Source organism: Ambystoma mexicanum, chromosome 2p (genome assembly GCF_040938575.1).
Source record: "Ambystoma mexicanum isolate Mex_15411 chromosome 2p, UKY_AmexF1_1, whole genome shotgun sequence".
NCBI classification, from domain to species: Eukaryota; Metazoa; Chordata; class Amphibia; order Caudata; family Ambystomatidae; genus Ambystoma; species Ambystoma mexicanum.
In genome coordinates, this window is record NC_090923.1 from 1,410,105,654 (window position 1) to 1,410,131,715 (window position 26,062).

At 43.7% G+C, this 26,062-nt stretch overlaps 1 protein-coding gene across 8 annotated transcripts in view; it reads right to left on the bottom strand.

The window, feature by feature from the left end:
* Positions 1 to 26,062, bottom strand: part of LOC138567561 (uncharacterized) — a 2,466,350-nt gene that overhangs the window by 420,726 nt on the left and 2,019,562 nt on the right. For all 8 annotated transcript variants that reach the window (XM_069645900.1, XM_069645903.1, XM_069645902.1 and 5 more), the window contains 2 exons: positions 14,203 to 14,292; positions 13,944 to 14,099 (listed from right to left, as the gene is read on the bottom strand). In XM_069645900.1, the coding sequence (XP_069502001.1) occupies positions 13,944 to 14,099; positions 14,203 to 14,292 (246 nt within the window). The remainder of the gene's footprint in view (positions 1 to 13,943; positions 14,100 to 14,202; positions 14,293 to 26,062) is intronic.

The following is a 26,062-nucleotide window of genomic DNA, read 5'->3' on the forward strand; positions in this document are numbered from 1 at the left end:
CAGTTGTTAGGGAGAATTCTCTGTATAGGCTAATTTCCCAAACCTAGTGAGTCCCCCAGCAGCTTTGCTGGATTTTCGGGGTTTATTTTTTTCTCCTGCTAAGAGTGAGACTCTTTTTCTCCCACTCTTAGGCATGATTTGAGAATGTCCTTTGACTTTGTAATGTGTTTTATGGGCTATGGGGTCTTTTACTCCAAAGGGCTTCATGTGTTTTTGGTAAGTGTGTTACACAGCACACTCAGTGCAGTAACACAGGGGTGTCATAGTGACCCCCAAACATAGACTCCATACCCTGGGACTGACTACTGTCTCCCAGGGCATGTAAAGTCACCATTGACTTTACTAGTCTTAAATTGTGAACAGAACCAGTACAAACCATCATATTGTGGAAGTACTGGTAGGGGTAATAAGATTGCCTATGGGTCTGTTTTTCTAGGGGTCACTGTGCAGTCCCCCCCTCGTCGAGTTTCTGGCTGGTGGCAGTGGTTACCATACGAAATATTCCACCGGAATATTGTCTATGGGATTTTCCCATTCATTTTGAATGCACCACTTTTTTGGTGCAATGTTAAAGATACCCCCGGGTTATTTATTTAATATTTATTCCCCGGTTGGGTCTTTTTTCCAGGACTCGGTTTTAAAATGGCGTTTGTGTTCGCCTCTGTAACTCCAACCCAAGTCGAGCCCTTTGTTCCACTTTTGGCGGGCTTTTACACAGAAGCCTCCAAAAGTGGTGCCACTCTGTCTGGGTCTACAGGATGTGAGGGAGGGGGAATAGGCACCCTGGAATGAGTTGCCTCGGCAACTCAAGTCGCACTCTTGTGTGATTGGCCCAGTGGTGAGCCGCCCGGCTCACCACTTAGCATGTTTGATTGACAGCTAGGACTGATGAATGGGGGTTTTCTGCATAAAAGCAGGGCTTTGGGGACTGGAACTTCAGAAGTTGCCACAGGACCTAAAGAATCCGAAGAGGGAGAAGCTGAGCCGACCTGCAACGACGACACCACCGGTGGAGCCCTGCTTAACCGACTCACCAGTTCCCAAAGACAGAGAAGATCTTCTTCCTGGAGAGTCTTCTTCCTTTGAGCTGGTGGGGTTAACCAGTTCGCCCTCTTTTCGCCTTCCTGGATCGTCTTGTGGGCGATCGCCCGTGCCAAGCACCCTGGCGGCCGGATAGCTACGCTTCACCACTACCGTGAATAAAAGGGTAGTACCTTTTAACCGGGAAACTCAGCGGCTTGTTTCTTCCCTGGCAGTGCAACGACCTCCAGCTTTCCTCTACCTCGATATCTTCTCTTCCCCTGGACGAAGCACCGACTTGCACCCACTGCCAGGAACAACTGCCCCCGCTGGAGCTTTCTCATCATTTCAGGTACTGTGTCCCGCCTGGGCTCCCTTGCAACAGACCGTTCAAGGTGTCCCGTAAATCCTTGACTCTCTATCCTGGGGTGACCTGGGACCTGTTAACTAACTTTTCTGAACTGATCCAACTCCTTTTTGAACTATCTGCAAAGCCCTTTAAAGTGTACTTCAACTGTGTGATCTTGGGCACATTCCGCCTTGCTCTCTCCAAGAGTGGGCCTGGCCTATGAACTTTCTTTCTCTACAGTAGACTCTGCCTTTCTTGACTTGCTGTGGTTCTTTTAAAAGTGTTGGTATTGTGTGCTTTACTATTTCTGCCTTTTCCCTCCCTTTTTAAATAATTATTGGAGTGCCGTCTTGGTTAAGCGCTCACCTCTTGGTTTATAATAAGTGGTGTTCGTTTCCTAAGACTTGTCGAATAATTAATCAGGGAGGTGTATATATTTCTAGTGACTGTGTTTGAACTTGCTTGACATATTAGTGCTAGTGTATTTTTACAAGTGTGTTTTTAAATAAATAATTATATACTTTTATACCGAAGCTCTGGTCAGTGTTTGCTTGTGCTACTGTATTTTTGTACCTAATGTGTATACCCTATATACTGCCTAACTCTTCTTGAGAGAAGTCTGACTGCTCAGCCACAGCTACCAGGTAAATCTGGGTGGTACACACTGCTACCAATTGGGTTTACTGCCAACACCTGTAGTCTTAAACTTTTTTCAGTGGTCCCTAAGGGAACTGCACAGGTTTCTGCCTAACAGCAGTGCTGCGGTAATGTTAAAATCAGGTAATAGTCCCTGTTTAAATAAGAAAGCAGCAAGTCTGTGTTATCTTGCCTGTATCAGTGCCGCTGCGGGTGTCAGAGTGGCGATCTCTGGAAGTGGTACAAAGTGTCCCTGGCGGCTGCTCAGGCTCTCCGGCATCTCATTTGCATTGTCACTATCTCATTGATTTTGTTGTCTGAGTAACTGGATTCCGCTGACATGAGACACTGATGGGTCACTTTCTTGCAAGCTGTCTGCCCAGACCTGATTTGTCTCTTCAATGGGTTAGCAAAAAAGAGAAAACATGGCCAGTATGGTTCTCAAGAGGTATGGGGTGATCCAAAACGGTACTGCCAAGAAACACACAGGCACCGGTTGAGGGGATAGGAACTTGGGCCCTCCCAAATGCCCCCCTTAACCACCAGTGGGGAAGTAATGGCTCTGTCTTCAAACTCGCTAGTCCTCCCCTCTGGTCAAGGTCAGATTTCTGATCCTGTCACAGCATCTAATTATCAGACAAGCCAAGTTAGGTAGTCTACCTTGGACACGATGTAGGCGAGCAAAAACAGACTCGCAAAAGCAAAGTACAGGCTATACTCAACTTCGAGACCCCTATTACAGAGATTGTCTAAAGGTCCTCTGATGAGGGTCTGAATAGGTCAACCAGAAGTGTTTGACAGGGTTTCTCATGTGATAATCCTGACTGTCATACTGGTGGCGTGACTGGGCAGTCTGGCTTTGCTCACACCAACACACATACAGTACTACTGAAAAATATACTTCACACAAAAGTGTGCAGCAAGATAAAATCTATGTGGGTGTCACCAGCCCTCTAATCACAACACATACTACATTCATTCTTTTGGCAGCCACGCAATCAGTGTTAGTCAGTCTCACTCAAAATGATTTAGGTAACAATGCCAGCGTTGGGTCAGAATTCATTTTGCCAATGTCGGTAGTCCCTTAGACATTATAGTGTCCTGACTTACCAACTTATTTGTGTCAACAGAAAGCCTTTAACTAAGTTTTATGTACTACCCCAAATAGCCCATAATGCTACCGGGCAGGGTTACTGTACAGCGCTGTCTTTTATCCCAGAGTCTGTTACCTCACCAAGAAACTATGCTAGAATATTTTTTTATTTTGGTTGTACCGCTGTGTAAACTTGACCACTTTGGTAATGTGATGAGCCAGGAATGAGACGCAGACACAGAGGAGACATATTTTTGGTTATGAACTTTTATTAAAATAATTGGGGTTGATAAATGCCTCACTATCCCTATTCTAGGAGGGATTTCTCTACCTCAAACCAAAAACTACACCGTCTGTCCAGTGTCAAGACGTCCAAACAAAAGATCTGTCCTGTGTCCGTAATCCTATTCTGGCCCTCACACTCTAAATAAACTCTAAAGGTGCAAAGGCGATTGTTTCTTGACTTTTCCAAGTGCTCAAATGTACAAGTTCAACACAAAGGTTGCAATTCAACAAAAAGGCTTTTCTCTTGAACAATGCTCTTCTTCACAGGGATTAGCTTTCTTCTCTAGGCTCCTTAAATTAACTTTACCCATTTCAACAAAAAGATTTATCAACTTCCAAGGGGGTCAACTCTCTCCCTTTGGCATTCTCACTTCTTCTGGAGAATTGGCTCCCTTCCCCAAGCTTTCTCTTTATAGTTTTCCAATAGTTCATTAATTCAAGGACCTTTCCTTGAGGATCTTTAGAATAGTCTTAATGTTTGTCTTCACCTGGGCATACATTTAGCAGGTTGAGTTGCACAATTGTTTCACCTTCGCTTGGTGTACCTTCCTACCAGAACTTCATTACTTAAACATTAACCTTCACCTGGTATACTCTCCTGCCAGAGTAACATTTCATTAAACAGATAGTTAACTTCATCTGGCATACTCTATTGCCAAGAAACCAACAAACAATGGTGGGAACCTCCAAACCCCGACACCTAGAGGTAAAGCCATACATATGAAACAGCTGGTGGTGCCGGGAACACGAGAGCAACTGAAGAACAAGACAAAGGATATTACATCAAATATTCATTTTATTTTGTTATAAATTGTAAAAAAATCTTTAATTAGTTCATTTTATAAAAAACATCCTATATAGCAGACATTCATACATTCATTCAACTAATATAGCTCTACAAATAGTGCATTTGCATTTTTTAAAGAGAATGTGAAGCAAATGCAACAACTGTTCGATTGTTTGGATAAAAATTACACTTTCAAGAAAAAATGCGATCAAAGGAAAACAGTCAGATAAACAGATACAATTTCTGTATAATGGGAATGTAAACAACATTTCCAATATTCAATAATAGTGGTTCACTCCAGACAAAAATTATCGACTATTAGTGCCCAGACTATTGATGCCAATACAGATAAATCTTCTTAGTCAAACAGGCTTCTTAATACATAGTTTCGACTTGGATAGTAATCTATGTCTTCATCAGGATAGGGATGAACCTAACAATGTTACTAAAAAGAAAAAACAACATAAATGATACAGTTAAAATTAATTGTTAAAAAATCTTAATTCACTCAGTAGCTCTCTGTGAATAACAATAGTCCAAATATGGGGAGAGGACAAATTAAGTCATACTCTATAACCGACACAAAAATTTGGCTAAATGGAGAGGGTTAGCTCCAATTCATTTGAATACTGCTCACTAAAGAGCAATGCATATCTCAAAGGCCTCACATAATGTCCAGACCTCCATCTCCCTCAAAAGGGTAGATAATTCAATGCAGAAGGAAAGAGAAAATCATTTCCCATTAGTGGGACACTATAATTTCGTGTCACTGTATTTTCCCAAATCTAACACCCCGCTTCCCCCATGTCTCCATTTGGAATTCCAATCAAAAATCAGCTAAAGTAATACCTGGAAACCATACTCGAGATGGTAAAATGGTCTTTTCTTAACCTGCTTCTCATCTATACTAGAGATGCTAGGTCAAATACAGGTTGTCATCGTTATGCAGCACGCTCCAGGGATGTTGTGAACATAAAAGAACCCTAAAATGCAAAACAGCAAAAGAACAATTCTCCTGTCACCACTGTGTCATAATCCTATTTTGAGAATATTTGAGAATATTAGATATAGGGCAAACGAGCGCCACAGAAGATGTGTCAAAGAAATTACCTCAATGTCACAAGGATAAATCTCCTTGGCTTTGTATAAATGAAGTGTCGGCACCGTCTGTCTCTTATTGAAGCCAACTTCGTAGTGATGAAAGAAGGAGACAGAAACTGAGGCCGCCGTAACATGCCCTCCATGTAGCAGTTCCTACTCTGCATACGACTCCGCTTCTGAATTCGCCATTGCAGGTCTTCTGGGCTATGTTTTAATTCAAAAAAGTGTGTACTCAGAGGGGCATTGAGTTGTTTGGTTTTAATCTTCGAGCGATGTTCGCCTATTCGTAATTTAACCGCTCTGGTGGTCTTTCCTATGTATGCCTTCTTCGCTTTATTTCCCCTCTTTCTTAGAAGCGGTTTCGTATGCAGAGCAGGAACTGCTACAGAGAAGGGGTGTCATAGCGGCCTTATCTAATCTCCGAATTGCGTGCACAGAAGATGTTTGGGAGTGTTACGCTTTATATATTGGGTAAGAAGATTGTGCTTCTCTCCGGTTGTATAATTAAAAAGCATACATGGGAGTGCATCGCTTCACAGCCTTAGTGCTACACGCACAATTCTTTTTGTAGCATTAATACAATACGTTTTATTCCGCTTCCTATTCAGAAGCGGAGTCGTATGCAGAGTAGGAACTGCTACATAGAGGGGACGTTACGGCGGCCTCAGTTTCTGACTCCTTCTTTCATCACTACGAAGTTGGCTTCAATAAGAGACAGACGGTGCCGACACTTCATTTATACAAAGCCAAGGAGATTTATCCTTGTGACATTGAGGTAATTTCTTTGACACATCTTCTGTGGCGCTCGTTTGCCCTATATCTAATATTCTCAAATATTCTCAAAATAGGATTATGACACAGTGGTGACAGGAGAATTGTTCTTTTGCTGTTTTGCATTTTAGGGTTCTTTTATGTTCACAACATCCCTGGAGCGTGCTGCATAACGATGACAACCTGTATTTGACCTAGCATCTCTAGTATAGATGAGAAGCAGGTTAAGAAAAGACCATTTTAGCATCTCGAGTATGGTTTCCAGGTATTACTTTAGCTGATTTTTGATTGGAATTCCAAATGGAGACATGGGGGAGCGGGGTGTTAGATTTGGGAAAATACAGTGACACGAAATTACAGTGTCCCACTAATGGGAAATTAGTTTCTCTTTCCTTCTGCATTGAATTCTCTACCCTTTTGAGGGAGATGGAGGTCTGGACATTATGTGAGGCCTTTGAGATATGCATTGCTCTTTAGTGAGCAGTATTCAAATGAATTGGAGCTAACCCTCTCCATTTAGCCAAATTTTGTGTCGGTTATAGAGTATGACTTAATTTGTCCTCTCCCCATATTTGGACTATTGTTATTCACAGAGAGCAACTGAGTGAATTAAGATTTTTTAACAATTCATTTTAACTATCATTTATGTTGTTTTTTTCTTTTTAGTAACATTGTTAGGTTCATCCCTATCCTGATGAAGACATAGATAACTATCCAAGTCGAAACTATGTATTAAGAAGCCTGTTTGACTAAGAAGATTTATCTGTATTGGCATCAATAGTCTGGGCACTAATAGTCGATAATTTTTGTCTGGAGTGAACAACTATTATTGAATAATTGAATATTGGAAGTGTTGTTTACATTCCCATTATACAGAAATTGTATCTGTTTATCTGACTGTTTTCCTTTGATCGCATTTTTTCTTGAAAGTGTAATTTTTATCCAAACAATGGAACAGTTGTTGCATTTGCTTCACATTCTCTTTAAAAAATGCAAATGCACTATTTTTAGAGCTGTATTAGTTGAATGAATGTATGAATGTCTGCTATGTAGGATTTTTTTTATAAAATGAACTAATTAAAGATTTTTTACAATTTATAACAAAATAAAATGAATATCTGATGTAATATCCTTTGTCTTGTTCTTCAGTTGCTCTCGTGTTCCCGGCACCACCACCTGTTTCATATACTCTATTGCCAAGACTTTGTTACTTTAACACTTTATTGTACAGATACTCAACTTCACCTGGTATTCTTTTTGTCCAGGACTTTTACACAAACACTTTGTTGCACACATCTTTAACTTCACCTGGTATACTCTTGAGTCAGGATTTTGTTATATAACCAGTTCATTACTCAAATATATCTTTACCTGGTGTGTTTGCTTTCCAGGACTTTATATTGTGGATCACTCTTCTATCACAATCTTAATTTAGTATATTTGCTTGCTAGGTCTTTGTCACATCGGTTACTCTTTCTTCCCCGGTTGGAGTTTAATAACCCATTGGCAACTTGTGTTATAAACACTCTGGCATCTCTAATGACTTGCTGCTTCCTGCTCGCGGCATTCTCAAGAAGCGCTTCCCTTTATGTAAAGACCCGGTAACCCACTTCTTCTAGGTTCACTGATGATTTCTGTTGCTGATGCATAGCAGACTTTATTTGAAGACAACCCGGTAACGCTAGTTTCTTCCCAGGGCTTACCGGTTGTCTCTAGTGCCTCTTTTTTCCTCTGCACCTTGCTGTACTGCCTTTGCACGCGCTTCCTTCAGCGCTGCAGTTCTGTGGTCTCTGTTTTTGTGATGCACGGTTCCCAATGCTTTCTCCATCTAAGCGGTAGACAGCCCACACCCTGGCTTCTCTGCTCCGTTGTCTGACTTCTACCACGGCACCCCTGCCTTCAATGCGGTGCTCAGCAACCGTACAGGTTGCAAGGTGATTCAGCGTCTGCAACTTTTCTATGGCATGCCTGCTGTCAACTGCGGCCGGCATGTAATTAAATTTCCTGGTCTGCTTACTAATTTCACAGCAATTAGACCATGACGTTCGCTGCCCAGTCCTTGTAATCATAATTACGCAGTCACTCTTCTCGTGTCAGTTGCTCTCTAATTGGTTCCTGAATTACTTGGGGGAAGTGATACTGAGCTTCCCGGGGAGTGATCTTCACTACTCCCTGCCTCTTCCTCATCCCAGACAAGAATATATCCTCCCTAATGGGAGTTTGGAGTGTAGAAACACCAGCCTTATACAGAGGTGGGGGATCAGTGTGACAATATGCCATTAAGGCATGAGAGACTGAGGAGAAATCTCTCAAGGGGAAAGGAGGGCATGTGTTTACCTCCAACAATGTCATTGAGTCTACATGACAGTCACTTCCCCCTAAGCGGTCCTCCCTCATATAGCCAAACGCCCCCCTGCCCACCCTCCCCCACCCCCGGGTCAGGATCAGGTAACGGCTGCCATCCCCTTGCCACATATGGGACGGTTATCCCAGGGAAAGTAGTGATGAAATCCTCGGCTACCAAGTCATTTTTAGTCATGTGACCCGGCCATTTCTTTTCTCGCCCTTCTAGTTCTGTTTTACAGGAGAACTAGCCATTTTGCCCTTTCCACTTTCTGCCTACGTGAGCTCTGCTGCAGAGCTCATAAAGCCTTGTTTGAGTGAATGGTATACAGTTCTGACTGGGTAGGGTCTTCCACCCACTTCTATCAATATCTGTGTGTGTCTTTGTGTTCCAGCAAAGGTGGACTTTGCCTGGCCTCTCGCAATAGGGTAGCTGCCAAAACCTTACAAGGCACACAGATGGTGATTAGAGGGCTACGATAGACTGCAGCCCAAAATATTTATATAACTAGGAGGACTCTGAGCCATTCTGTGTCCTATACAGTTGGAGAGATGAAAATATCCTACTTGCTGAAGCTCTGCTGCTGACTCCTTGAACTCTCAAGGATAACACTCCCCCCCCCCCCCCCTCTCCCTTACATCCAAACCTGGAAGCCTTTTTTTTCGCTCCCTTAGAAGTGTGCCTTCTCAGTTTTGGGACAACCCAAAACTGTACTTCTGCATCTAATCTTCATTGAAATACCTTTGGGAGTCCAGTCCTTTGTGTCCACTGGAACATCCTGTGACCCTTTTTAAGGAGTTGCAGCCTGAAGTTGGCATTAATGTTTGCCAGGCTATTGTACCAGGTACTTGATCCGAAGAAAGTAATTTTCCTCAGGGTGAAGATATGGGTAATAATTTTATGTGGGTCTTTTATTTAGCATTTATTCTTTGTGACCTTGCTAAAACCTATGGCTTGAATTGTGTGCTTTATAGACCGTTGGCGCAGTGCGCAGCCCTGACAGCATCACATCCCAGCCACCCTGAATGGTGTCTCCTACCTCGCCTGAGTCACAGCAGTCAAACACAAAGCGTGCCACGTCCCATAGTGAGATGCTCAACTCTCAGGATGCCTCGGATTGTCCTGTCTGCATCTGGTGAAGTCCGAAACCAGGAATCTGGTTCAGACAACACAGGTAAGGTAGGGGCATGAGGTCCACATAATACAAACAGGCACATCGGGAGGGACAATCATTGGCTGGGGCAGTATGACCCATAGCTCACTGATTGGTTTATAAGAGAAAGGCAGTTTGCAAACAAAAGTGTAACTGTTTTTTCCTTTTACCAAGGATTCCCAGCCTGATGACCGGGAATATTCATGAGCATGTGAAGCCATGCCAGACCCCATGCTGGAGAAACAATATTCTGAAGTTGCTGAGTGTTAGGAAAGATTTTCTTTTTGCTGCTTTACTCCCATAGACTTCCACCCTTTCTCTTTGCTTTGTTTTGACTGCTGACCTGACATTTTGGAGGTAAGTAAAGCCTTCGGGTTTTACTTCTCTTGCTTTGTGCACATTTTTATGGGGAAACTGAAGTCAATTAGACTATCAGAACTGGGAGAGTATTTCTCCCTTAATGGATTTCTTGTATCTTACAGTGAAGAATGGTTATGATACTTTGTATCCTTATAACTTTTTCTTTTGTATCTTTGTGGTTACAAATACAATGCGTTCAGGGTGGGCGGTTGCCAGTGGCTATTTATATATCATGTTTTGAACTTTTTTACTTTTACTTGTATTCTATGTGATCTCCCCTCAGCCTTTGACAAGGTCAACCACTCCATCCTCATAAAATGGCTCCATGATACCCTGGGTATCTCGGAGCAGGGCTGGACTGGCTGAGCTCCTTCCTAAGTGACCGTCCGTCCCAGGTTATTCTGGGAACCTCCTCCTTCCCTACCTCTTTCTCCACATGTGGTGTCCCCCAAGGCTCCAATCTGTCCTCCTGGTTCTTTAACACTTACCTTGCTCCACAAGCACTCATTTCCACCTTCTCTAACTTTCAGTGCTACGCAGATGACACACACTCTTCTTCAAACTACCAGGTTACCCTTCTACTTCTGCCATCATCTCAGACTGCCTATCTGCCATCCAGTCCTGGTGCACTTTGTTGGGAAAGAGATTAACTCATCCCACCCCCTAGGCGCTTAAGAGTAAGGTGAATCCCATAAATACACTTGTGATGTGACAAAAGGGAAGGAGGTGTTTTAAGAGAGCCTGCACGAACACAATACTATGCAAAATGTAGATGCTTTGACTTAGTGCGTGCATATAAACAGGCACCATTTTGTAGTTCTGGTAGGAACATTCGGGCCTGCATGGTTACGCGGTAGACACAGACCACAAACCTAACTAAGAAACCTGAATAGGCCCAAGCGCTGATGATAAAGAGACCCATGCCGTGAGCCTCCATAGAAACTTTCCTTTGTTCCACAACTGTTGCTAATACGTATTATCAGGGGGCGCTTTGAAACATAATTTACTTGTTGTATATGCGCCTAACAAATGCACAATAAATACATAAATGAATGCAAATGGCAATTAAGAGTGGCTAGCACACTAAAACAGACCTACTGTGAGATTTTCGACTGTCCTTTGGCCATGTTGTCCTTTGGTGGTCTTCCTACTCTCTCGGGTCCGGAATTGCCTTTTTCCGGGCAAAGTGGCGGTCTGTGTATGTGTGCCCGGATATGGGAGTTGGGATTGTATGAGCCCAGCACATGAGTGTCTATTACTGAGCATATTGTGTGGTCAGAAGCTATCCATATTTCAATAGCCACAGCAAGTTTGAATGGTGCAGATCCTTACCATTGGTGGACCTAGCCGCGCTCTAAGTCCAGCTCTTGGATAAACGGAGGACAGATTGTTGCTGGAGTCATGAACTCTACAAAGAAGTGCAACCCACTCCCTCCAGCCAAGTCATGGGGAAGCTCTGCTTCTCTTTCCTGATCTCAAGAAGGCCCTGGTTGGTGCTTTGACCCCTGCACCACACCCCAGCCCTGCTCGAGGATCCACGCTTGCTGACCCTTCTGAAGATTCCCTGGACAAACCGGTGGACTGACCAGCTCCCCTCTGGGCTTCCTCAGTCTAGCCGTTGTTGTTCTGAGTTCATCCTTGAACTTGGAGGATCCTTCACTTGTGCTTCAAGATGCATGCTCCGGCATTTTCAGCATTCTAATCCCATCTGAAGCACAGCAGGACCTGCTCCTTTGTTCGCCCATTGAATATCACCTGTCACTGCCTGATCGTGGTGACACCGGTTGCAAACAGTTTTCTTTGCTTCCTGGAGGTCTCTCGAAGTTGCCTGCTACAGAAAAGTATTCTTCCTTTCTTTCACAAGGGTCTTCAGCTGGACAGTCCCTGGAACCGTAATACAGGTGGCATGACAGACCGAAACTGACCTCAGCACCCATGACCCCGCCTCCAGCCCCCGTTGACTGGACCAAGCACAAAATAAAGTGTCCCCAACGGAATCCGGCCCCTCTGAAGTGGTCTTTGAAGAAATCGGAGTAATGGGGATAAGTTAACCTACAAGTTCCCCCTGCCTCTCTCCTCCTTAGGGTTACTTGGGCATAAAGACCTGTCCCATCTCTCTCTCTTTCATGACTTAGAGTGGTGGTGGTCTAGTGAAGGTTCAATTCCTGAACCTTCCCTGGTGTAGTGGGATTGAGAGAGTTACTTATCCTTAACTTTTTGGAACTCTGAATCGCAACCACTGGTATCGTCCAATAACATAGTAAATATAACTGCAAAGTATATCTTTTAGAACAGATGATTTTAGGGCCCAAGGCCCCAATCCATCTAAGTGCTGGATTTACTAAGTATTGTAGACTATTCTTGTGTTGCTCCCAAGTGTTTCTACTGTGTTTTGTCTATCAGATTACTTACCTGTATTGCACTGCTTTTGAATCAAATGGTTACTATCTTTTCAAGGAGTGAATGTATGTATGTATGTAATTTCTAGCAGTGTAACAATATTTACCTAGAGGTTTAACTGCTTTGTCTGTATTTAAAAGAGCTAATAAATCATTGTATAATTTTGGACTTAACTATCTACTGAAATTATGGGAGTGCACCGTTTGTGTCATTATAGCCCTACAGCGCTCCAGAGTCTAAGCCTTGCAGCTCTGCTACCTACCTGGATTAGGCTTGGCTAAACTTCAGTGTCTTTCTGTTTCACAAAATCCAGGGTTGATTTTGGAAATCCATCATAACACAGAACCTCAGTTTCTATGCCTGCTCATCTCCGGAGATGCCTATGACCTCAGCTCGGCTAGTTGGTCTGCTCTCATAGGATCAGCATTTTGCTGGCATTGGCATCTGACTGACCACTGCACCCATTCCTGCTGCTGCTCCAAGGACTTCCCCTCTCCAAAATCTTCAACCGTGAGGCTCCCTTTACAAACCGAGTTACATTTCATGATCCTGTGACATCACTAGCCTGTATTTTTTCATATGTTAAAAGGTAATTTGATGTTCTTAACTGTAAATATTTTGCAGTTATTTCCTTTGCACAATTTTGTTAAAGAATATATTTTAACATATATATTGAGTTTTCATCAAGTGTTTACTGTACCTGCAAATCAACTTGCATCGCCAGAAGAGTTGCCTTGACTGCTCAGTCATTCGATCATCTAGAGTCAACTCCTTACTATGCTACTCAAAGGTAACACACATACCCATAATGATTTATCTAGTTGAGCTCTAAAAATAAGGTGTAAGAAAAAGAACCCTAAATCACCTGTGAAGGCCTAAATGTGGAGACCTAATCAGGTGGTCACCAAAGTTGTTAATGATGCAACAAATCCAAGTGTCAGTTAAGAGTGCATTTAATGCTCACAATCAGGTTTTTTACACCAGGTCCCGGGGGGATAGCTTAACAGCAACGTGTGCGCCTTGGAAGCAAGACGACACGAAGGAACACGGGTTCGATCCCCGGGTCCGCTCTTAGAAACCTCTGGGTGTTTAAGCGCGTTATAAATACAACTAAGACAAAAAATAAATACGCAACTAAAAAAAAAACCGAACAATTCCTGTAACAGCGCCTCGATGCCCGCAGGCTGTGTGAGCGCTTTAAAAATTCAAAATAAAAATCAAAATTAAAATAAATAAATAAAGAGTGCATTTAATGCTCACAATCAGGTTTTTTACACCAGGTCACTTTTTCACAGGGTTGTAGGAGGAGGTAGGGGGGGGCAGGGAGGTAGTAAATTGGTCAACCATTTGGGGCATGCAAAAATGTCAAGGGGCTATGATTATCACAGATTAAAACGATCAACCACGCTATGTCCATCATTCTGCTAGGGAGCAGAAATCATTGCTTTAGTACCTACGACTGAAAATTAGTAAAAACTGTCAGATAGTGAGATCTTTTTAGCTCAGAAATAGATAAGCAGGAGCAGTATGGAGCTATTCTTTGCAAAGGAAAAAGCCGATGATCAGTTCACATAATGTGCAAATAGAAATATTTATTTTTGGAAAAATATGAATATTCTGCAAAAATGACAGTCAGATGCTTACCCTCATCTCCTTGACCACTCTTCTTCCCAGTGATGTCCGGCCGGCCTTCACCTGTTGAGGGGTTGATCATAGCGTAATGGCTACTGCGTTCAACACCTTGAAAGCCATTCCCCACCTTGCGCATACCAGCAGTGGCACTGTGGGTTGGACTGACCACTGGAGAAGAAAGCAGAGGAGTTTTACATTTGGATCCGCAATGAGGGATGGCTAGAATCAGTGTGTTCTTCTACCATGTACAATGCATAGCAGGATAACTTACTGTTTCCAGGGAGCCAGCTACGCTCCTCAGTCTGAAGAGTTTCACTGGAATGGCTACTCCTGCCGTATTCTTGGAGGGGAGAAGCATCACCTGCGGCATAGAGGGGACACTGTTTTTAGAATAGTGCATGAGCAGGCATGCCCATCTTCCGCTTAAGGTGAGCAGGCTTCACTAATACCATGAACATTTCTTTTAAACATTCCTTTGTCATCCATTTATTACATTTCGTCCAAAATCTTGACCTCGATCCATTAGCAAAGAACTATGAACAAAAGTTTCACTAACTGCTACACTGCTCTAAATGTAACCTATGTATACTGTATTGTACATTTATAAAGCATACACCACATAGTGAAAGACCCCTACCTTAACCATAGGTATTATTACCAACTAAATTGCACTCATTGTAAAGACCAGGTCAAGAAAGAAGACAGAGTCTGCTCCCCCAGGGTTCACACATTACAGCCATAATAGTCTTTTCTCCAACTGATGATTTGGCCGGTTCACATTGGTTTCCTAAATGTAATTTCAAGTTATGGACTGTGTTTGGCTATGCTCTTTCGCAGTGATATACAAAAACGTCAAAATAAACCAAAATAAATAATACAGTTAAATTGAATGTTGGGCAGTTTACCTTTCAAATGAGCTTTATTCTAATAAGAATAACTTTTCAAAAAGTCACAACATTTAAAGATTAAAAGCAAAGTTGGAGTCTGAACAAAAGAGGGCACTGTGTACTTTCTTTGATTGATGGAATGCCAAAAGAGAAGGGAAGGCTGGCTACTCGTTAACCTCATTGGGGAGTTAAAAACGTGTGATTGTAGTTCGTGGCACAACACATCTCTAGCACAAATCGTTCTGCCTTAGAGGAACACAGGAGCCTCCAATGCTGGATGCGCTGGTTCACAAAGTGGGATTTAAACCCAACAAACACATTTCTCTAGGTCCCAATTTGAGTCGGTAGATTGCATGTTTCACCAAATTTACATTTTTAGGAACATGTTCCTGCTATAACTCCTGATTTAAAGGACCTTCTTGTCCTGGCAGGGTAGCTTCTAGGAATTCCCTGTACTTAGGTCTACCTAAAATCCTTATCCAGTGCTAACAGCTATGAGTGAATGCTGGTGCTTGGCTCGTCTCTGAAAAGATACATATGAATTAATTCTCATTTTACCTACGAGGCAACACATTAAATGCAAGGCATTATGCATGGCTATGTGCGTAAGGTAAGGTAGGTTGTGCTCTTTTTGGCATTTACCTCCTTCAGTTTAAAACTCTTCTGAACATTAGAATATTATTCGGCATATCTGTCAAGAGCTGTGTGATTCTTTGTTAATGAACATTTCCCTGGCTTTTTAAGGAGAATATATGTAAGCGGAGGGTCTGGGGAACATTCCAACAATAGGTAGGCCCATACTGGCAGATGGTAAGTACTCCTTTTAGATGCAGGTGGCTCTGGCAATCCACTGGGCCTGACTTGCCGATCAGGACAGCAGGGTGACATCCAGGGATTTCTTCCCTCTGAGTGGTTTTGTGGATCTAACATTATTTACAGGTCTTTTCCATAACACTTCTCGTGCCATTTATTATAGGGAAGGAGGGTCGGATCAGTCACACAAATGATAATATAAAGAACTTGTATAACACGCTCAGTTTCAGGGTGGTTTTAAGTGTCACAGCACTTCTTTACTTGGCCTTGGCAGCTGATCCCAATGACATGCAAAACTTGTGACTGTTGTCTTGTGACACACTCATCCCAGGCCAAGACTGCTCAGGCTACACTTCTTCCTGAATTGTCTTCTTGTTGTCATATACCAGACATGGGGATGAAGGCCCAGACAAACTAGAACTTGAGTGTAACATGTGTATTGAAGATATAGTACATGGTTGGGTCAAATAATAAACAGGAGCAAAATAAACTCACCAAATATCAAATAGGACAAATATCAAATCCCAACTCAACTAACAGATCAGAGTAAACTAAACGACCAGGATAATTTCTCCTTAGATTCGGATGGCTTCAAGAGTTGCCTAACCCAACCTGGTTAAGCTCTGAGCAAATTCATCGCACAAAGTCGTTCTCTTCTCTTGATACTCTGGGGTCCTCACTGGTATTTACAAATTCGGGCTTTAGGTTTACTTGTACACTTTCTGTCTAATATCTCCACATGTATTACACAACAATGGTGTAAGGTTACCTTGAACCCTTCTCCTTGGATCTCTCCAGCCACTGTGCTTTGTCATGTCTCTCTGGTTTCACAGTGCCAGGCTATAGACTCTTTCTAGTCTTTGGGAGACCACCAATCGTTCCAGACCACAGGGCTAGGACAGTGGCTAAGGCAGCTCTCAGTGCCTCTGCTTCAGGCCAGGAGAGGGTGGGCAGGATGAGAGGGTGGCAAAATGAACTATGTCCACCTCCAACTAGGCATATCTATGCCCCTGGGCCTCACCTTTGGTTCCCCTTTCACATCTAACCACTCTCATACTCACTAGTCTCCCCATTGTTATTGCTGCCTCATCAGGCTTCCAATTAATTATTCCTTGAACTATTCTATCGCTCACTTCTTCATTCTCCATTAGATGTTTGGTGCTCTCTACTCCCCTTCTAGGTTTCCTTCTCCTCCTCAAAGACCTCATTCTACAGCACTTTAGTCAATTCCCTCCCTGAAATCATTGATGTCTAACAGACTAAAATTTATATCCTCCCCAGTCTGCTCCAGTTCCCCTTCTTCCAATTCTGCACTATCAATCCCTCCCCTCTCCTGATGTTTGCCACCTTCAAAATCCTCTCCTTGTAAAGAGTCCACTACTTCCGCCTCCTGATTATCATGGCCTGTCACCTTCTGATAATCATGTCCTATAACGTCAGAATCAGCTCTGTCCTCTCCCTGATATTCTCCTTCTTACCTCCTTTTAAATACTTCCTTGAAGCTACAAAAAATAAAATCCCAATTCCTGCTTTCCCAGATGATCCTGTGCTCAATCAGCATATCCTGTCTGCAAAAGCTCCTTGGGCCTAAAACACCCACAGTCCTTGCTGGAAGCCATCTGCAGCACTGTGATTGGCTCCAAGATGGTCATGTGAAGCAATGACTCCCTTATAGCGTGTCCTTTGCAAGTCCAGCTGGGGCGTCTGCAGTAAAGGGCCAAAAGCAGCAAAGGGTAAATACATGTGTGGGCCTGGCAGGGCTGGAAAGGGCCTACAGCCACAACGCCTGCTCAAATCAGGACTTCGTTGTGATTGCCCTTTGCTCGACTCCTGATTCCACACATAGGGATTCTTTGACCCATTGACTATTCATTCGTCACAGAACTTGTATTACCTCACAGTACCAAGAAATATGACTGTTTTGGCATGTTAACTGTCTTTTGGCTATGTATAGCCACATTCCGCCCAACTCAAAATGTACCATTTCTCCTTCCTTTTCCGCTCATCATCCTACCCCCTCTTCTCTCTCTTGGGCTGCGGGCTTTCTTCAAATTCTTCACTTGCCTATTCCTTCTACTCTCCATCAAGCACCTTGACTTGGTCCGATTCCTTTTTGTACCCACACTACTTCTGCTGTAGCCTTCAATCTCAACTTGATCTAACGTCTGCCTCACTCTTCCGCCTTCCATTCTCCTCCTTCCACCCGCACCACTCAAGCACGATCTCCCAGAATCTCAAACCTTATCTATCCCCCTCGCCTACCACACATCATCTGCTCCTCTACCCAAACTCCCATCACTCTTTCATTGGCCTCTGAAATGCACAATCCTTCTGCAACCAGTCTTCCTACATCTCTAACCACTTTGACTCATTACCCTCCTCTTTCACTTCTAGATATCACACAAACCTCTATCTCCCCCCTAATGACTGTTCAACTGGGAACTCTCCACAACAACTCTACTTTCTTCTCACATTGTTCCAGACCTGTTGGGAAGGGTGGCAGTGTGGGGGTGCTTATCAATAAAGTCCTCAAAACTGTCCCCATCTGATATCCCCTTTTTCTCTTTTGAGTATGCCATTATTCAACTCCTCCCGCATACTTCTCCGACTGTTCTGCCACTCTATCAACTCCTCTCACCTTCTTCCCTGACCTGAACCTTCTCATTGAGCCACTTCCTGCTGTCATCCATGTTGTCGTGCAGAGCGACCTAACCCTTCCCAAGTCTGCAGCCACCTGCACTGAACTTAACTCGCTGCTATCTGATCACTCTCTCCACACGCAGCCTACCTACTTTGGTGGGAAATCTCTTGGCCTTGTCTTTTTCTCCAATTTCTCTCTCCTCCTCCTTTATCCTTTCCATTTCCAATAAAGACTCTCTCGGATGACTTGTTCATTTTAACATCTCAGTCCCTCCGCCTTTTACTCTTCTCCCCTCTTCAATGACTAAGCGGAAATTCAGGAAGGACTCTTGTGCATTACATGGAGGATTTGAGGACCTCTCATGTCTCTCCCATATTCATGCCTCTTCCATTACCCATGTTTTCCGACTTCCACTATGCACTTATGACTCCCTGTGACCAACACTATCTTCCCACACATTCACAACTTCCAGTTCCTATCCTCAGACCTAAATCACCTGTGAGATTGAGACTGCCAAAACAAACTTATTCCTAGCCTTCAGAAATTCCCTTGCTGCCCTCCCCCTCAGCACTGGACACTGCCTGCTAGGCAGAATTATATGCAGTACCCTTTGGGAACACCACACACAATTAAGAATACAAGTGACAGTACAAATTCACCTTTGGTACAAGCCTGTACTACACAGTAAAAGTGGTAGCGATGGCTGAGCAGCCAGACTTATCTCAAGAGCAAGTGAGCAGTATCAATAGTTACACAAAAGACAGCAATTACTATGATTCAAACAAACACTGACTCAAGGTTTCTGAGTAAAAGAATATACATTTATTTACACATCAGTTGTATAGCATTTCACTTAAGTAAAGCAGTTTAAAAATCACACTCTTAATACACCACACCACTCCCAATAGGTTCCAGACAAGTTAAGCTCACAAAATGAAGTGGGAGCAAAATGGCACCCCAGAAATTTAAAAGGGAGTGAAAGACAAAGTTAGGCAGAAATTGAACAGCACCAACAGGTAAGTAAGCAGGGAAATCTAGAAAGAGGAACTACAGTGATGGAATCAAATCCAAAAGGCTTGGGGCCAAAGTCAATAGGACAAAAGTCTTTTGCTCAAGATCACACAGTTCAGGGTAGTTTGCGGTTAAGTCTTTGCCAAGAGTTCCGGACAAAGTTGGTCGGCAGACACGTTAGGTTAAAGAGTAGAGAAGGACAAGTCCTCGGATTGGAGAAAGATTTCACACACTTTCAACGTGGCTGAACGAAACAAACAACCGGATTTGAACAGTACCTTTCAATGGAGAAGAAGCTGTAGCTGAGGCAGACGTTCCTGGTAGTTCCTGCAGGCCCACGGTTCCTGAAGCGACTGTCGGACTGACATGAAGTAGGAAGACTGCAGGGTCCTGCACTACCCAGGGAAGAAACCAGCAGCAGAGTAAAGCAACGAATAAAAGGTGCGCTACTTAAAACCCAAGCAGGGTCCGACCTTCCTGGCTATCCGGCCCACTGTAGCTCTGTACAGCGAATTCGGCCAGAGGAGGGAGTCCTGGCTTTCAGTTTGGGTGGACTGGTTGGTCCCACCAGCTTAGGGGAAGAAGATTCCTGGAGGATCTTCTCTGTCGTTGGAGTTCGAGAATTCAGACCTGCAGCACGGCTTCACTGGGCAGTTCAGTCGTGGTAGGGGTCCTCTTCTGTCAGCTCCTCGTCGGTTCTTTCGCTCCAGTGGCGACTCTGCCTTTCCAGACCCAGAGACTTGCTTTTTATGCAGTTTTCCCCCATTCACAAAGCCTGGCTGTCAATCACACAGCAGGGTGGCTGTCCCGCCGGGACAGTCTCCACAGCCAATCATTTCAAAGTGCAACATAGGTCTCCAAGGAGACCCTGTGCAGGGAGTCCTAAACCCCTCCCTCACATCCTGTCCCCCCCAGACATACAGGTGCCTAAGGAGGGCTTCTGCATAGAAGCCCACGAAAAGACGGTGAACAAAGGAATCAAACCTGGTTTGGCGCAGAGAGTAAAACACGAGAAAGACATTTTCAAAAAGAAATGGCGAATAAACCCAGCCGGAACCGTAATAAAACATATATGGTCTAGCAGGTTTAAGTTTGAGGCTACCAAGATAGCCTAAAACAATACTAAGGTTATTTAAGATAACCGCGGTAGGAAAAATAGGATAGTTACCACTGTCACCAGCCAAGTCTTGATGAAAAGGGAGCGAAGCAATGCTCCAAGAGAAAAAGACAAAAAGGGATAAGCATTAACCCTTTCCAGTACTCCATGTAAGATGGTTTGTACTGGGTCTGTGGTTTTACAAAGGCTAATAAACTTAATGGTAACTTTATATGCTCTGGGAGACAGTAGTCAGTCCCAGAAAATGGAGTCTGAGTTGGGGAGTCTAAAAGACAACCCTGAGTCACTGCACTGAAGGTGCTGTGTAACACACAGTAAAAAGATGATGCCCGTGGAGTAGATGAGGCTCCACAGACTATTAACACAAACATGTAAAACATACACAGCAAAACACATGTAAGAGTGGGAAAAAAGGTTCACACTCTTACCAGGTGAGAAAAATATATCCTAGAAATCCAGCAGAGCTGCTGAGGGAATCAGAAGGTAAAGGGAAATTAGCCATTCTGGAGAATTCTCCCTAACACTGCCAAATCCCCGTACTTAACAAACCTAATCTCATCTTTTTGCATTTACACCTGAGCAAACTTTCATCTACTCTCCAAGCTTCGCTCATACCCCAAGCTACCATCAATCGCCACCTCCTTTTATGCTAAAGACTTTACTCCCTATTTTAACTCTAAAATGTTACACTCTCACAGCCCTCCTCTCCCATCCCCAAACCTTCTTCTTCCCAACACTTCTCCCCACTACCTATACTACTCTTGACAATATCTCCCTTACCTCGCCTATCGAATTAGCACTGATCATTCACAGCACAAACCCATCTTGCACTTCTATCGATCAGTTTACTCCCCAAATAGACAAAGATCAGTCTCAATCATGTGTTGACATGAGCATGCAACCACTATCGGTGCGGGCCGGGTCACCAAGGAAATAAAGGAGGACGACCAGTGTGACCAGTCAGTTGGACACAAACCCTCCATGTAGTGTCCGTTTTTGCACTGAGGCTCCTGGCCACGTTTCTCCACCTGGAGAGTGCTCGTGCAGCGGGGCACCAGCTGATCGTCACGGAGGACAGGACTTTCAGGCCGCGACATTTGGGGAACGAGCCACAGCGCCACCCAATGGCTCTCCATAATTTTGCACAACAGTATGGGTTTTTTACAAAAAATGTATTATATGGTTAATACAATCAACCTTTAATAACAATAAGAATTAAAAAAATGCATTTCTTTAAAAAACAATACATTTCAAATTCGTAGAGTATAATTCATTACATATCATACATTTCATAGGTAGACTTTAAAACAGTTAATCTCACTGAGCAGCATACATGGTTAAACATTGCAGAGAGAACACAAACATTTTGATAATCCAATGTTTCATCGTATAATATCAAGTTACAGGTTCAGTGATTGTATGTACCCAACAACTGCAATAACACTAGAAGTTGTGCGCCCAGCTAAACACAGATGCCAAAAAGGGTCTGTTCCAACAGCTCAAAGTGCTGACAGATGTTTCTCAAAATATAGCACCCGAGCACTCCCCAGACAAGAATATTCGGTTACCAAATGCCTTATTTATTTAAATTTCTTATAAAGCGCATTTTGCCCATAGGCCTCAAAGCGCTACAAGAAACGTAACTTACAAATAATACAGACATACAAAAAACACAAAACAACAAGAAAAACAAGGCAGAAATGGGCACAATACAAGTAAACCAGTGAAAGACCCATAATTTCAAAGCTGCAGACAGCAAATCAGACTCAGACTACAAGTCAGAGGTTCGAGGAGCCCATCGGCAAGTATTTGCAATGTCTCAGATAGAGGGGCAGGCTACTGACTCCACACTCCACCAATATACAATCCCTGTTCCCCTAGGCACACCAGTCATCCAGTTCTATCCCGAGCAGGAATTTCAGGTCAGAACAAAAAACGATCTTAGAGATTCAATTTCAATTTCTTTATTTGTAAAGCGAGCCTTGCCCTATGGCATCTGGGCGCATATTTTGTGGTTACATCAGACATATAAATGGCGGCATGGTACATCATATAAGGAACGTATAGTCTCTATTTAGAATACTTACAATATTTACAGAGGTGAGTATATACACGTCATGTGCAGGGTGGCTAAGTTAGCAGTGCAGAGATGGACCGGAGGCGGTGCTAGTTGTCACTGTTCTGGAGCCACAATTTAGTATTGCGTTTGAAGGCATAAGGGGAGGGTTCAGACCTGAGTGTGGGAGGCAGTGTGTTCCACAGTTTGGTTGATAGAACAGGAAAGCTACAGCCGCCTGCCTTCTGTCGCTTAAATTTAGGGAGGGTCAGACAGTTGGCTTGTGCAGATCTCTGCGGTCGAGTTGAGGTGCAAATCGATTAGAGAGATATGTTGGGGCATGGTTGGAGAGACACTTGTGGGTAAGTGCAAGTATACCTGGAGCATGACAAAAGCGACAACTGGACTGTTCAGGAGAAATAATGTGATATTGAATAAGGATGTGCTTGGTAAGCAGCAAGTTCCAACAAAAGCAAAGAAAGATGGCCATTGTTAGCTTATCCGTATAGATGCATAGAAAAGGTGCTGTGATGCCCAGCTTTTTGTGATTGGTGCAACATATAGCCACACTACCTCCCAGTGGCCTTCCATATCATTGCAGGAAGAGCAAGGTGGTAAACTAGTAACAAGCGAGGGAGACAGAGCACTGGACAATATCTTACGCCTTATACCTCCACGCCCAGGAGGCACACAACAATGTACAGGGGACAGGCACTTTAACATGAATGATGGGGAGACGAACATATAGTTTCATGGTCTACTGCCCCAGAAAGGAGGGTCACGCAATCGCGGGCCATCCCCCGATGGTAGAAAACCCACCACACAATGCCATAGCAGCAAGTTCCAGAGTTTGATATACAGTGCCCCCTGGTCGTGTTGTGGCCCAAATGGACACACTGGGTTGAATGCCTTAAAATGTACTTTGACGTAGCAGGCGTGCTGGAGGACGCACAGAAAATGTTGATGCTCCTGTTCCATGCGGCCAGTGAGGTACTGTGAAGAATCCTACGTCTCCCGCACAGAAATCCTACCTAAAGTCTCCTTCCAGGTGGCCTGTGAAGGCAGATGCTTCCTGATCCCAACCCTGGGGGTGGTCTACTGGGAGGTCCGGCTGGATGGAGACAGGGCCCAGGGTGGAATATTCTTCCCAATCTGCCTAAAGATGTCATGGCTTATTGTCATTGTAATGTCTCTAAACCTTATGTTAGATCTGGGGTTGTGAACCCTAAGGTTATAAAATCAGAGCAGGTTATACCGAACAAAAATTCCTTTTCGGTATCCCAAACTAAACATCTTCCTCTGTAAAAGTTATTTATATAGCGCGATACGAAGCCCAGAGGCATGAGGTGCTAAACATGACAAGCAACAGATAGCTGAGGATCAGAAATAGAGACAGAAAAGAGGGTCGGGAAGAGAAATAGGTCAGCAAAATAGAATAGTTTTCAGTCAATGTCTGAAGATAGGAAGCAATGTACAAGCTCGCAGATCAGGGGGGAGAGCATTCCAGAGCCTGGCGGCTGCATGGGGAAAAGACCCTTCTGCCAGACAGGCGAGTTTGGTGCTTAGGGTGACCAAAAGAGGCGTGATATTTGACCGCAGAGTTTTGAGGGCAGGCAGCTAGGAGAGACATTTGACCAAATACTCAGGGCCCTGACCATGGAGGCAGCGATGGGTGACACAGTGTACACAACAGCATACAGCTGCTCACAGGGAGCCAGTGTAAGGCTCTTCTCGCCGAAGAGACATGGTTTGTTCTGTGCAGCCCATTCACAATGCGTACAGCATTGTTCTGAATGACCTGTTGCCCTTTGGCAGAACAAACTAAAAATCCAAGAATTCTAGTTGTAGTCAGGCAATTAAGCCAAGTAGGTATTGCAGGAGTCAGGCAATTGAAGCCAATGGCTCACACCTGGAGTTTACTACACAAGCTGGGAGGCATAAAAAGCCCCACCAAGAAAGCAGGAGTAGAAGGAGCTGGAATACAAACTGGAAGGCTGGCTGTAGTAGCAGTAGCAGAGGAGAAGCACAAGGCTGGCAAATTACGAGAAAGTGGCAGAATAGAAGGGATACTGGAGCGTGGAGACAGTACATTTCACCAGCAAGCTTTGAGAGAGTCCTTTTCTGTCAAACTCTCAATTGCAGAGGCTGCGCAGCGGAAGACGTGCAGGAGGCTGAGTTTTCCCCATGTGAGCCGCGCTGCAGTGATGACAAAGCTGTGGAAGTGCAGGAGACTAAGGCCAGAAGCACAAGGCAAGCCGAGGGTCTCGGGAGAAAAGGAAACTCCCACATCAAGTAACACCAAAGACACCCCTGAGGGAGAAGGATGTGAATCCCCAGCAAGTCAGACAGGAAGGTCATTTAGGGGTCGCAAATGCGATCCCTGAAGTCTCCCTTGCCACCCCTACAAAAAAAAAAAAAAACTTTTTTGTGGAATGCAAGCTTCTGGGCTGTGGCCAGCACAATGTGGCTCTTTGCTTCTGGAGTGGCAGGCTTTCTTGTACAGGCCTCTTAAAAAAAATGTTTTTAAAAAAACAGGGTTTCCACAAGTCTAACACTTTCAGCAGTGACCCTAAATAAGAAAGAATAGGAATACCAAATTTGTATTTCTGGAAATCTATAAAACAATTGCTAGACTCATTAAAGGTTTGTTTCAGGCACACTTCAGGGGGTGAGAGTCACTGATTTAGTCTGTTCTTAAACACCTCAGCTCAGCCTATCATCCTTCTGAGGTCGATAAATGAGTACCAACACAGGTTGGGTGATATTTGTTCTATATAAAGAGCGTAAGTGCTATATAATAACACATCATTATCATTTGGCCATGGACGTCTGCTTGCATTCAGTCATTTGTTAATATGGGCCTATACACACTGATCTTAACGGTAAATAACGATACATATGGCGAGCCATTCCTGTTTGAAATGTCTATCACATTATAGTGATATAGCAACCATATTTTTTGTAGTGTACTTGGGAACAATTCTATGTGATGCCACTTCCTGTTTGTGAAGGGGTCAAAGGTCATGTTCCATCGCTTCCCATGATATCACTTCGGTGTGGGGTCAAATGACATCCCTTCCTGTGATGTCATCACAGGTCAAGGGTCGTGTGATGTCACTTCCACTACCCCAGGCATTTTGGTGAAATGAAGTCCCTGAAGCCTACATAGTGGAGGAAGTCGAGGAAGCAGTGCAACCCGCAGGACCAGTGTCAGTGAAGCACGATGTTCAGGTGCACTGCGTGCACCTTGCCGATAACAGTAGCCAGCTCCTAACTGACTTGCGTTAGAGTTAATGCGAGGAAAAACTGTTAGTTGTCGTAGTAGCCTTCAACTCATCGGAATTGAAGCACTCACGTATAACATTGAAGATCCCAATTTGCGTAAAGAACTTTTGTTGGTGTATCTAAGACTCTTTGCTGTATAACGAAGCAGCTGCGTGTCTCTAATTAAGCTGAAAGAACGCTTCAAAAAACATACTTGGTCTATAGACGAGTTACAAGTAGCAGAGTGAAAACTGTAAAAAAAGGAGATAGTGCCTAATTACAATTCCCGAAAGGAGTCTGAACTTCATTCTTTACCAGTAGATGGGAACACAATGTTTTATT